At 31.9% G+C, this 14,827-nt stretch overlaps 1 protein-coding gene and 1 long non-coding RNA gene across 2 annotated transcripts; both read left to right on the top strand.

Annotated features, from left to right (window-relative positions):
• The first annotated feature begins 217 nt into the window (after nt 1-217).
• On the top strand, nt 218-902 carry LOC122606154. Its single transcript, XR_006324822.1, has 2 exons — nt 218-369; nt 581-902. It is a non-coding gene; the product is annotated as an uncharacterized LOC122606154 (long non-coding RNA).
• Nucleotides 903-8,102: 7,200 nt separating this feature from the next.
• LOC122604821 (receptor kinase-like protein Xa21) lies at nt 8,103-11,449 on the top strand. Its single transcript, XM_043777685.1, has 2 exons — nt 8,103-10,785; nt 10,869-11,449. The coding sequence occupies exons 1-2, from the start codon at nt 8,103-8,105 to the stop codon at nt 11,267-11,269; spliced, it is 3,084 nt and encodes a 1,027-aa protein (XP_043633620.1). The 3' UTR covers nt 11,270-11,449.
• Nucleotides 11,450-14,827: the final 3,378 nt, after the last annotated feature.

Here is a 14,827-nt window from a genome sequence, read left to right as displayed (position 1 = left end):
AAATTTATGCTTGTTTATCCTTTGATGAAACGTTCTTTTAAGTTAAACGCATAAATGTGAACAAGGTCTTATTCCATTTGTTTGGTTCATTTAACAAACTTAATTACTCACCAATACTAAAACATCCACATCATTTACACGTATAACGACGGTGCTTCATATATTTTTCTATATAAATCGAATCATTTCGGACTATTACTTAAAGAATCTATATATACGTAGTAGTTAGGAAAAATCCTTACTGGCTGGCGGTCCTAGCTAGAAAAATGAAGTACTATGGTTTCATTTTGTGCTTTATTGTTTTTCTTGCCATTCTCCTAACTTCTTATGCAGGAAGAACTTACCCATCTCACACCCCAAATCTTAAAGGTATGTATGTTATGTTTCACACACAGACACACACTTACATATAAAACCATATTCACAACACATTAATCATCACATATTTACATAATACTATACTACTATACTAATATAAGTGCATGCATGATACACATGTATCTATATCATATATGCTTTTAATTAGTTGATCAACGATTAATAACTATTAATCAAAATTCATATATGTGACTGTCTACAGTTGGTGAAGCACAAAAAGGAGCTTATCGTACATATAATGAAGGCCCAGGCCCAGGCGAATGGCCATGTCCGTGCAATAATTAATTTGCAATGACTTATTAATGTCACCGATGTATGCGTTGTCTACTGATTCGATCTCTCCTATAAATAAAAAAAATATTAATACCATAATCGTACGTGATCTATGGTGTGAGTGTGTAACTACGTACCAAATACTTATCGATCGTTTGCCATTGAAACATGTAATTTGATGGTTATATAGTAGTGTCGTTGATGCTATTTGCTGGTTTGTAATTTGCAATAAACCACGTGATGTTTATAGACGAGTAGATCGATCGAGTATCAAATTAAATAATGCAAGTATTTCTTTCTTTTATATCTTGTATGATAATGTTGCTGATACTCTAATAATCAATTTAAATATACATGATCGATTTGTGTAATAGTCTCTATGAAAAAAAGAGCCTTTCAACAATAAACATGTCGATCATGACCAAACCATGAACCGGTTCTTAAGCAGATACAATAAAACAATCATCAGAATCAATGAAAGTCTTTCTAAATTTGATTATATATACCGCTGAATTTCCCAATTTCTGTCTATATACAGAAAAATCCGGAAAGGAGTTGCTATTTCATTTCGTTGTTGAATTATCCAACTTGTTAGGAATTTCATCGTTTTATCTACATGGGTCATTTGGAGATTTAGGAGGAAATTTTGTGTCCAAATTCAATTCACTAAAAAAAAAAAAAAAATTCATTTGTTCACATTTTGTTATAAAAAATGTGAAAGAATTTATTAATTTAATCACATATAAAAATGTGTAGAAAAAAGTTACATTTAAAAGTTTGAATAAGTTTTAAAAGTTATGCTTTTCTCACACTTATAAATGTTTATACAAAATATAGTTAATTGCAAGATTGATCCCTGTGGTTTGTACGTTTTAGCAAGGAGGGTCTCTATTCGAGAATCGTTGCAATGAGGGTCCTTATTTTGAGAATTTTTTGCAACATTGGTCCAAATTTAACAGATCCGTTAAAGGTTACCGTTAAGTGTGCACACGTGCGAGGATATTTATGTACTTTTTTCTCCACAAGGACCCCCTATTGCTAAAATGGGAAAACCACATGGACTAATCTTGCAACTAACTTTTTTTTTATATAACAAAAAACTATTGGACTAACCACTTCTTGAACATTTAAAAATTAGTTAACTTAAAAATTTTAATTATATATATCATAATTAAAATTATAAAACAAAAAATATGGAACTAAAAAACTTTTAATTATTAGTTATATTAATAGTTGTAGAAAAAGTTTTATAAACTTACAATTGTTAAAAATCAATCACTAAATAATTATTTTTAACTTTTCCATAAAAGAATAAATCTTATTAAATAATTAACTTAAATATAATTTTTAACACTTTTTAGCTCTGCATGATTATGTATTGTAAAATTACTAAAAACATATATCCATTAAAAATTCTAAAACTTATAAATACTTCAATTTATGATAAACTTCAATTCCCATAATAACTTATATCTACTTCCTAATAATATATCAAACATTTTGTTTTTTAAGGCAATCAAATTACTAGTTTGCTTTTTCTTATATTTGTAAATTAGAACTTATAAGTTTTTTTTATTTTCGTTTACTTAATAATTTATTTTATTTCAAAAAATGTTGTTGACTTTCTGTGTATTTGACTTGAGAATAGATAACTAAAGTACCATATATGACATTTATATTATTCGAACAGATTTATTTTTTTACTTTTAATAAATATTCAATTCCTAACATATAATCTTTTATTTATTTAAGTTTATATAATAACAAAAGTGTATATATAAATCAGTTTTTTAAAATAAAAGTATTTATATAAGGTACATCTCTATTATTAAAATTTTAAAGTGCATAAATTTATTATTGGAGACCTAACGAGCAGATAATTGTATGTTACAATCTCTTGAATTAAATCCAAAAATAATATCAAAGCGTTAGTTGCATGATTGGTCCCTGTGGTTTGTACGTTTTAGCAATGGGGGTCCCTTGGGGTGGAAAGTACAAAAATACCCCACATGTGCATACTTGACGGTCAACTTTAACGGATCCGTCAAATTTGGACCAATTTTGTAAAAAATTCTCAAAATAGAGACCCCCATTGCAACGATTCTCGAATAGGGACCCCCTTGCTAAAACGTACAAACCATAGGGACCAATCTTGCAATTAACTCTACAAAATATTAACACTTAAAAGTGTAAACAATTGTCAAATATCTTTACACTTAAAAGTGTGAAAGTCAATTTGTAACACGTGATTTCTTCACACCCTCCATGTGTGGAGAAAATAAGTGTTACAAATTAACTTTCACACTCTTAAGTGTGAACAATTAATAGATTTTTACACACTTGAATGTGTGAACTTTTCTTTTTCACATGTATAATTAAGTGTATAATATTGTGATTTTTTAAATTTTTTCACACTTTGAAATGTAAATTATTTCTACACAGTTTTAAATGTGATTAAATTAACAAAAATTTTCACACTTTTTAAAGGTAAGGAAAAACAAATGTGAGGAAATGACATATTTCGTGTAACGATATTAAAGAAGCGAGCAGCTCTTAGTTTGATTTTCTTAATTTGTTTTTTTCTCCTTGGTATTCGTCTAAAAAGTAGAATTGAAATAATAGCAAGTCTTGGACTGAACGGATAGAAAACCAACTTCTCATGATGTAATTCATTTCTATTTGGTTGATTACTTCTTAATCTTCTATTTAGTAAAATATAATAAAGAAGCTCTTTGAAACAAAATGCAGAAATATTCGGGAAAAGAACTATAACTCGGTAAGGCAAACAGTCATCGATGTTTGTGTGATAAGCTGTAGCGATATTAGAAATTAAGTTTAAGAATATTAAATCACGAATCCGAATGCAGTTACTAGCCTAGCTACTACAAAACATAGTTCGAAGTTTTATTTATCCACACCACTAGGATTCTTTCTCAAATTAAAAGTCTGATCTACCTTAAAATACCATTCATCATTCATATTAACTTATCACCTAACTTACTTGTTCTACCAAAAATACTTTTAATAAAATAAATTACAACATTCATTCATTAACTTCTAAACTAACTAGACTATTTTCTTAAAAATAAACTCTTTTTAAATTAATAACCTACATTCTTCGTTGTTGCCACCATCAATTGTCGTCATCACCACCCATAACCGCCACCATAATTTGCCGCACAGTCGTTGTTGCATCGTGTAGATATGAGTAGTCTTGTTTTACAAATGGACAACATGTGAATATTATTAGTTTGTTCACAATTAATGGTGTCTGTGATATCTTTACACAAGTGTGAAAAAATTTATGCAATTATAATAAATTTAACATTCATAAATGTAAAAAACAACGATTATAATTACAAAAATGTAAAAATATATATCTTTGTTTGGGGAAAATCAACATGTAACACACTAGATATTAAATAAAATAAAATTGATCTTTAAAGTTTTAAGTGTACATAAATATATACGAGTATCTTGTTTGGGAAACTTTTCCACACTTTTTGAAAAATCGAAAAATAAAACACTAAAATCTAGACCCATAATCAATGAGCAAAATTGTAAATACACACTAATTAAAAAGACAAATCTTAATGTATTTAGCAAACATTTTAAACAATAAAATTTTACTACCTTTTAAAATTTCACATTTACAATTATATTTATAACTCAAATTGATAACCGTCTCATAATTTTGATCAATCTACAAGTTTTGTATATAATTATATTTATATAGTCTGCTATTATAGTTGTATCAATGGATACATGAATAAAAAAACATGATATTAATATGAGTTCGGTATATAACTAGGGATTATTATCAATATACAAAAGTACACATATCTATATCTATATCTAGAATTTTATACTACTTTATAAATCAAACTACTTCCTTCCCCTTTAAGTAATTAAGAATTTGAAATAATCATATTACCCCTCTTATTTATTCATTAGTTTAAACATCTTCACCTATTTACTTATAATACATTTAATTAAATAAATTACCACATATATAGATCCTCCAACCCTTGAAGAACCATATTAACCCTTAAAGAACCATATTTACCTATAATTTATATTAACCACCACGCCATCACCACTGTCATCGCCGCCACATCTTCATTGCTACCACCATCACCATCGTATCGCGTGGACACCTGTCTAGTAATTAGCGATGTCAACTGTCAAGAACTTTCTCCAAAAGCAAGATTGCCTTCATCACTCTTAAATGTGAAATTTTATTGACTTTTTTAAATAATTTTAGGTGTGAAATATAAATATTTTATATGTCTCATCCTTTTTTTGACATGTTATTACATCAACATTCTTGATATTTTTAACGTTATACAACTTAATTTGAGTAGTTTAAAGGTTTTTATTTTTATTTTGTTTTTTGAATGGCTTTTATTAGTGAATTTACTAGTGATGTTAGACTCTTTAATTAGTCAAATAAGGCCGCTCCTTATGGCTCTTCTCCCCTCCGTCCGCCGCACGTCCGCCGTAGCCAAGCAAGAATACGCTAGTAGCACCAGGCACGTCTAGGGCGACGTCTGGTGCTTTGTCCAGTTGTTAGATGCAAGGAGATGGTGCTATGCGGGGCCCGTTTGAGTTTGAATGTTACACAAGCAGATCAAGACTACACGTAAAAACCTTGTGGATAAGTACGCGTCGTATTTTAAGGATATCTAAGTTTAGTTTGTATTTTTAGTTTAATATGTTTTAATTCTTAGGTTTAATTTGTAGGTTAATGTGTTTAATGTTTTATTTTTAAGAATTTGTAATGTGCTTTATGTTTTATTTTTAAGTATTATAATGTTTTTTTTAATAACAAAATGTGTTTTAATTATAATAAAATGTGTTTGTTTAATTTTTGTGAAAGTAAAAATGATATAGTAAAATAATGGATGAATAATGTAAGAAGTGGGAAAAAAGTGGAGTTATAAGGAGTGGGTATTCTTGATGTGTCTAGAAGAGATAAAAACTGATAAATAGTGTAGAAGTAGGGTGTTATAAGGAAGATGTTAAGAGCTACTTCTTAATATTATGATAGTCAGAAACATATGACTTTGAACAAATCTTTCAACACATAACGATGATAACTTATGGAGTAAAATTCAGCAACTAGCAAGGAGTCAATGAGTCAAGTCTCTATAGTTTGTCTTTATCAATAGAACAATTTGATCAAAATGTCCGTATTAGCTAGGCTATGTAAACTTCATCATACATTTCATACCAAAAGTCAGAGTCAACTGTTGGCCGGATTTTTATAATCTAAAAAATCTACAATAAATTTGTATGGTGCCTACAAAAATCTCAAATTATACGAGGCTTATATCAACCTTTTATTTTAAAAAATACGAGTAAGTAATAACGTTTGGTCCAAGGCACATGCGCAAGGAAAATGGGATATCAATGGGAACCACATGAGACTTTCGAGATGTGTCCATTCCTTATGGCGCTTGAAATGGGTTAAAGGATGAATGGAGGAGAAGAGTGGCTTATTCTGTTTTATGTTTTTTAGCGTATAAAATAGTGGCAAATTTGAGTTTGTGAATGTTTGAAAGCTTGTTAAATAATCATTTAACAGTTCCAAAGACTTTGTATCGACAACATATAAAGGTCCCATGAATTATATCCAACGGTTTTAAAGACTTTGTATCGACAACATATTGGGTTGTCACTTAACCCAAAAGCTGATATGTACTCTAAAAAAACATAGGTTTAGGTTGGGTATTTTTTACCCGCAAATCTATTTTTTTTTAAGGTCGAGTCCTGACTGACTTTTTTTAATTCGAACTATCAACCCATTGACTCAACTTTCCCATCCAATGTGATTATTCTTACCTCTATTTTCTTATACCAAAAAATAACCCATTGACTTAACCCCATATGTTATTAGTTTTTACCTCAAATCGAGTCTTAGTTGGCCCTCGTGTTTTAGCTTTCCAAATACGAGTAACAAAGTCACCTGTACCTTTGAAAACCTCTTTCTTTTTCCCAACAAAGCCAATAAACTCATGGATACGAATCAGATCTTTAAAATCGAAAGCAAAAAGTTATATTAACTTGACCCATTTGCAAATATCATTCCAAACCCTAAACCCTGGAGTTAAAAGAACCATTAGGTTAATTTGCAGCTCCAGGTACGTTGTGCTCATAGTTCGGTTAAATTTATGTATATATGTATTCTTGTGAGGAGGGGTCACAACCTCCACATGATGCTAACCCGACACAAAATTAAACAGGTAAGGGTTAGGCCAAAACCAGTTTTGTCATAGACCTGTTGTCCTGCCAAACCCAATTAGTAATCAGGCCGTGTTTCAGTTGGTCTATGTATAGCACTATAAACGTACTGACCCATAACCAGTTTAAACCTATATCTAAAGCGTAAAAGAATTACAAACTTGTACTGAACCCACTGACCAGTAACCTGTTTATTTGTTTAAACCGGCTTAACCTGACAACCCTTTTGATAAGCATGCCATATTTGGGTTGGCTTGTGGACAAAGGGGTCCACCTGCGAACCCGTTTAAACTTACATTTAAAATGTGTAAAGGTAAAAAAGTATAAATTAGATATTCAAATTCATCAATCGGCTTGCGGCCTAGTTACGGCCTGCTTGAACTAAACTAGTTGTAATCAGGTTGGTGATAATATCCCAGTAGGCCAAACCTGACAGGATTTCCATCTTTAAATGTGACATATTTAAAGTCTAACCAAATTTATATTGGTGGAGATGATCATAAGTAAGAAATTCCCTCTATAAATGATTTTTTATAAACATTCTGCAGAATATGTTGACATGTCTAATGAACAGAACTCACGACACACACAAACTCATACTATTGTATAATAATGCATTATGTTGCCCTTAACAATACAAGGACACTTGTTTATATAGGGTTCATATTGAACCATTCCGACTCTTTCAAACAATCATGACCTCTCCTATCCAATCACAACTCGTTCCTAACCAACATGAATATTCTAAACAAGACAACCTTTAAAACTAAGCTGATATAACCAAAATTGAGCCACATGCCTCTCTTTTTTAAATGATCCATATAAGGAAAAAAAATTACTCGTAGTATTTAGTATCTCTGATAGAGGCTGAATGATGCCATCAATTCATCTAGTGACGTATAAGTAAGTTTCATTACAAGATTTAATGGAATAATGTCAACTTCGAAGACAAAATCAAACACGCACATCACCATCAAAATACTTTTGTAGATAAGCAAATGGTCTTAATTATGTGTTTACAAAAAGTGGAAGCAACTTACCACCATTGACCAACCATACAAACATACAAACTATCACAAAAAAAAAAGTCATACACTAACTAAAGGCATATTTGAATGCAACATATTATAAAGCAGAAAATCAAAGCCAACATTTGGTCTAATTATACTAGACCTTGATTACCATTGGCTTAGTTTTAAAAAAAAAAAATGAGTACTACCAAATGGTTACCATTTTTCGTTGTTACTTTGGTGCTCGTTGCAACATTCCCCACAGTTGCAGCACAGAGCAGAACCATCCCCGTTGGTGGAACAAACATGGTCGATCGTGAGGCATTGCTTGCTATCAAATCTATGATTAATGACCCGCGAGGTCTCATGAGATCATGGAACGAGTCCAGTGTTGACTTCTGTCAATGGCAAGGTGTTATATGCAGCCTCCAACCCCAGAGAGTCACTGGCTTGAATCTCTCACATGGGGGCTTGCTTGGCTCGTTGTCTCCTTTCATTGGCAATCTAAGCTTTCTTACAGCCGTTTGGATACAAAACAACTCACTTTCTGGTGAAATTCCGCCTCAAATTGGACGTCTGTTTAGATTACAACAGCTCGGTCTTCATAACAACTCTTTCACTGGAAACATTCCAGTCGAAATAACCAACTGCACCAACCTCGATATTCTGCTCTTGGGTTACAACAACCTGGTTGGCAAGATCCCAGATAGGATCGGTTCATTGTCCAAGCTAAGCATACTCATCGTTCATGAGAACAGGTTACAAGGCGGGATTCCAGCTTTCATTGGGAATCTTACATTGCTCAATACTCTTTCGTTTTTCAATTGTAGACTGGGGGGAACAGCTCCTGACGTTTTCCAACGGCTGAGTTTACTGAGAAGATTTTCAATGGCAGGAAATGACCTTGTTGGTACCGTCCCACCTTCTCTTTATAATCTTTCGTCTTTAGAAGAACTATATATCGATGACAATCGACTCACTGGTAGACTACCCACTAACATAAATTCGACCTTGCCTAAGATTGGGACACTTTCTTTTCCCAGGAACCAATTTACAGGTCCCCTGCCTCCCTCCATTTTAAGTTCTCCAACACTACTCGTGATAGATGTAACTCAAAACAATTTATCTGGAAAACTAGTCATCAATCCTCGTAACGCCTGTCAGCTTACAAGGGTCTCACTGAGTTGGAATAACTTTGGAAGCGAGGAAGACGACGAAATGAAGTTTATAGATAGTTTGTCGATTTGCAAAAATCTAGATGTGTTACTTCTCAGTAACACTCAGATGAGAGGTTCCCTGCCAGATTCTTTAGGAAACCTGTCAACATCACTCTCTCAACTCGAACTTGCTTCAAATGCAATTTCTGGAAGCCTCCCTGCATCGGTAGGTCACCTGTCGGGCCTAACATCTCTAGATGTGTCTAATAATCGACTCACAGGCACACTTCCAGTGACCCTTGGCAATCTTCAAAACGTACGAAGGTTAGATCTTAAGAATAATTCTTTCTCAGGGAGCATTCCTAGTTCTTTAGGAAATCTTTCATTAATGATTGAACTTCACCTAAGTTTAAACAATCTAAACGGGTCAATACCATCAAATTTAGGAAATGCCAAGAGGTTAATACAGTTAAATCTTGATCGAAATAACCTTACTGGAGTCATACCTAGGAAACTATTTGAACTTACATCGCTATCCATTATCCTGAATTTAGGCAGTAACCAATTGTCTGGACAGCTTCCCACACAGATTGGTAACCTTAAGGGCCTAACTGAAATCATTCTGGCAAATAACCGATTGTCAGGTGAGCTTCCAAGCAGCCTTGGTAGTTGTAGCAGCCTTGAGAATCTAAACATAAGCAACAACTTCTTTTCAGGATCTCTTCCATCATCTTTGGGATCATTAAGAGCCCTTGAAAATGTTGATGTTTCTTATAACAACTTCACAGGGCAGATACCGACTTATCTGGAAACAATACCTCTAGCGAATCTTAACATTTCATTCAACAGATTCGAGGGCGAGGTGCCAAAGAAAGGAGTTTTTTCCGATCCAGGTTCTGTATCTATTGTTGGCAACGGTCAACTTTGTGGCGGTGTACTTGAACTTAATCTACCTAAGTGCAGTTCTAACAAGCAGAGAAGAAATAGCTTGAGTCTTGCAGTCATATTGCTGATTTCAATAATTCCAGTTCTGTTATGTGTAGCGTTGGTATTATTGCTTTTCATGTGCTGTAGACGAAAGAGAGAAGTGGAATCTGATTTACCCGAGCCAACATCCGGGCAGCCCCTCATTCAGGTTTCTTATGAAACACTCCACAAAGCAACCGATGGGTTTTCCACCACAAACTTAATCGGTGAGGGCAGTTTTTCATCTGTTTATAAAGGATGCCTTGATGCAGATGATGGTGTACTCGTTGCCATCAAAGTGCTAAACCTACGACGCCGAGGAGGTTCCAAGAGCTTCATATCTGAGTGTGAGGCATTGAGAAATACCCGACACAGAAACTTAATAAAGGTCATAACTTGTTGCAGCGCAATTGACTTCCATGGAAAGGAATTCAAAGCCATAGTTTATGAATTCATGCCCAATGGAAATTTAGACCAATGGTTACATGACGTGCAAAAAGAGCACTGTCGGCCCAGTTTGCTCCAAAGAGTTTGTATAGCGTTGGATGTCGCTTATGCACTTGATTATCTTCATAGTCATGCTGCAAAGACCATTGTTCACTGTGATTTGAAGCCAAGCAACATTCTTCTTGACAAAGACTTGGTTGCACATGTTGGCGATTTTGGGCTCTCAAAGATTCTTCAATCTGAATACCACCAAAATCGACAGCATAGCAGCTCAGTTGGGATTAGAGGAAGCATAGGGTATGCAGCTCCAGGTATGGTATACTAGTAATTTTGTATATAGCATCAACATATATACTTAGATTCTTACTGGAAATTATATCCTTTTTTACTGCAGAATACGGGGTGGGTAGCAAAGTGTCAAGAAGTGGAGATATGTATAGCTACGGGATTTTGTTGCTGGAGATGATGACAAACAAGAAACCCACAGATGCCATGTTTGTTGAAGGGGTCAGCCTACACAGTTATGCTAAGAAAGCCATGGGTGATGGGTCACTTGGGATAATCGACCCAATGCTTTTTAACAATGACGGAAATCTTTCAAAGAGAATCAACAAGGAAGGAGCAATAGGTCACATGAATAATGAAGCATGTTTGCGTTTGTTGCTTGAAATAGGAGTTTCATGTTCCATGGAGCGGCCTCAGTATAGAATGGACACGGCTACTGTGATCCAAGAGCTACAGCTGGTAAAGGATGCCATTTTAGGGCAATCAACCGTTTCCTTAAATCTTGTTTAAACATATGACAATTATGACCTAAACTAAAATGTAAGCTTTGCATTAAGCTTTTAATAACATATATGCCAAAGAAGACCTATGTCTACACACAAAAGGAAAATCTCTTATTGTGACGTATACTGCTGTTTACAAGTGCTACATTATTACTAATGTTAATATGTTATCTATATCCATACATATTACGAGTATAAACAAATTTCATTTTGTTATAAATTTTAAGTTTCAACAATTCAAGAAAACCATGTACATTACATTGATAACCTACACTACTCCCACCTCCACCACCGCTGCTACCACCGCACACTACCACCACCACCACCTGTCACCGCCGCTGCCACCATTACACGGTCGCATTGCGCGGATACCGTTCTAGTTAGAAATGGTGTATATTCGGATTCAGAGTAACTGAACCTGACCTGATTGTATATATGTTCTTAAGATTCTTGTAGCTACGAACATTTATAACTTCATCTAAGGTTTTCTATAAAGTATAACTATCATTGTCAATGATATACATCTATGAAAGAAGTTTATTTTAGCTTCTTACTAATAGACTCTGAAAAATATTGAAGAAAATAAAAACAGATACTCATACACCAAACATATACAAAAAATCAAAAATTAAACAGAGCAAGTTTTATATTAATAGACTAATATACAAACGACATTTAATCAAATCAAACATCTAGTGAGCAAAAGAAATAACATAAATTAAAAGTATATAAATTAAATAATTGAAGGTATATATAGTATAGTAAACTAACCATATAAGCTTGAAGTCAATCAAACATATAGTGTACTTAGCAATAATGAGCTGATAAAAGATTAACTGATGGTGATACGAAAATTTGGACATGCATATATTAATTTGTTTGCTTTTGCTATTTTTGGCCAGGGATGGGATCCATATGCGGATATGGGAAAACAACCAATGGGGAAATTTGAAATACCATATTTGAACCGGGTTTGGGTTTGGATATGCGGATCTACCTTATGTATAGAAAATGATTTTAGGGGTGTTTAGCCTCGCTTATTTTAGAACTACTATTAATACCTGTGCATGTTGCACGGTTGATTCATAATTATTTATATTTATATTTCATCTTATTTATAAAATAAGCTTTATATTTATTTATAATAAAGTAATAAACATTTATCCATAAACAATAAAATAAGATCAAATAAATAATAAAAACTTATAAACATGAAAAATATAATTATAGAAAAATATGTAATGCAAACCTTTAACGAAAGGAAAACTAAATACTTATGTGTAGTAAAACAAAGGTATATAGTCACTCAGAAGAAACACCAAGTATCATTCAAATAAAGCTATAATGATGTTTTAATATATTGGTAGATACACATATCAACAAAACTTTGAGTTTCACATTATTATTATTACTATCATGTACATATAAGTTGAAGATTGTTATTTCAAAAAGAACAGACATTATACTCTCTCTGTCCCATATTAAATGTCCAATTTTGACTTGTCAAGTCTTGTGCTTGTAATTTTGAACATAAATAACTATTTTGGCGTTATATAATAGTTTACGAAAGTTATATCAATGAAAAGTACATTAAAAACTAAATCCGTTCATATATTTTATATGAAGTGTTGTATAATATAGACAAATATTTTCACGGTTAAAGTTTAAAACAAAAGACTTGAAAAGTCAAAATTGGACATTTAATATGGAACGAGGGAGTAATTAATTATAAGTTAAAGTATAACTTATAAGTTAAAGTATAATAAGTAATAAATAAATAAACTTTTACCTAGTAAAGCTAAAACAAATATGAAATTGAACTACATACGTATACCTGCAAACTTTTGAATGTGGCAATTGGGTTACGCGAAGTGTCGGACTACAAAAACTCAATTGTGATGTAAAAAAAAAATCCCGTTATGGGGAGGTAGTTGAATAGATAAATTAGCAATCCTTTGTTAATACTAAATCATATTTTAATGGTAATTTTAATTTAGAGCAAAGAGATTCCATTTGTTTGTAATATTGTCATTAATGAATTTGAAGAATGACATATTAATGAATAAAGTAAAGAAAACTCGATATATTTTTATTTTTAACATATGAAAATCAATATGTGGTCATGAAAAAAAATTTAATTAATGAAAGTTGGGTAGCTGAAAATTATACCTCGCCATATATGGGAACAAAAAATTATACGTTGCCATAAGATATTGTAATTAAGTTCTTGAATAAAATAATGCTCAAAGTAAATCGATGTATAAAGTTTCAGTTAGAGTAATATAATTTAATTAAGATTTTAATAAAGAAGGTAAATTGTAGAAACATTAGGATCCGTAGAAGATTTAGATTGTATATACCATATTTAAGTTTAATCATGTAAGTTTACTATATATATTTTTTTAACTATTAAGATAATAAATTTATTAAATTCTAGAAATCCCATTTTAAATAGGAATAGATGAGATTAAAATAAAGAATTTATTAAATAGATTTTTTTTAATAAATATAATTAAAAAACACGTGTTGCTATACGTGTCGTTCAGAGAAAGCTACAATCATATTTTAGTTTATTGGTAGATGTTTGGTTGAGGATAAGTTTTATGATTTTATGTTTATAATATCACATGTCGTGTACATGATCAATTTGAAGAATCAAAGGTCATGTTGTGGATAGAATAAAATACACTCGTCTGAAAAGAGTAGGTATAATCTAAAGTAGAATTTGAAAAATCAAAGATCATGTTTGATCTTAAATATAATTTTTAGTATAAAATTTGATAAAAGTTATATTAATGAAGATTTTTTCAAAAACACAATCAATTTATATAATTTTTGGCAAGTATAATCTAAAAATAAAAAAATTATTTAAGTTCAAAGTGAAAATTTTAAACTTTAGAAATTTAAAACATAACATAACACTTCACGGGAAAGTATATATATTCATATATATAAATCAAAGTGCAGTAGACTAGTAGGCTGGAAATTTATTCCTTGTTGGCTGGTCCTGGGAAAATGAAGTACTATGGCTTCATATTGTGCTTTTTTGTTTTTCTTGCAATTCTCTTAACTTCTTATGCAGCAGGAAGAACTTATCCATCACAAACTCAATATCATAAAGGTATGTCATGTTACACACAATCACAAATATACACATATATGTGTGTGCTTTTAATTGATATTATTGATAATTATAAATTGCCATTCAAAAATTAGAAAAAGTTGATAATCACTATTCACTAATTAAAATTCATATATGTGTCTACAGTTGTTGAATCACAAAAAGGAGCTTATCATCCTGATCGAGGCCCAGGAGGCTGGCCATAATTAGCAACTACTCCGTACTTAATATCACCATGCAGTCATGCATGGATGTGTTGTCTATGCTAGCTTCTAAGTTCTACCATGATTGTGATCTAGGGTAAACTACCAAAAATTATATGTATCGTTTGCCATTTAAATATGTAATTTCAATAAATAGTGTAGTTGATGATAGCTGGTTTGCAATTATGTAATATAAACCACAATAGTAAAGTTGTTATCAAAGGATCTATATCTCATAATA

Source organism: Erigeron canadensis, chromosome 6 (genome assembly GCF_010389155.1).
Source record: "Erigeron canadensis isolate Cc75 chromosome 6, C_canadensis_v1, whole genome shotgun sequence".
NCBI classification, from domain to species: Eukaryota; Viridiplantae; Streptophyta; class Magnoliopsida; order Asterales; family Asteraceae; genus Erigeron; species Erigeron canadensis.
Note: the sequence above shows the minus strand (reverse complement) of the source record. Positions and strands in the feature narration are given on the sequence as shown.

What these genes read in the sequence shown, in the direction of transcription:
- LOC122604821 (XM_043777685.1), top strand. Translation starts at nt 8,103, where the DNA reads ATGAGTACTACCAAATGGTTACCATTTTTCGTTGTTACTTTGGTGCTC. An exon ending in CATAGGGTATGCAGCTCCAG is followed by an intron (nt 10,786 to 10,868) that starts GTATGGTATACT and finishes TTTTTACTGCAG; the next exon opens with AATACGGGGTGGGTAGCAAA.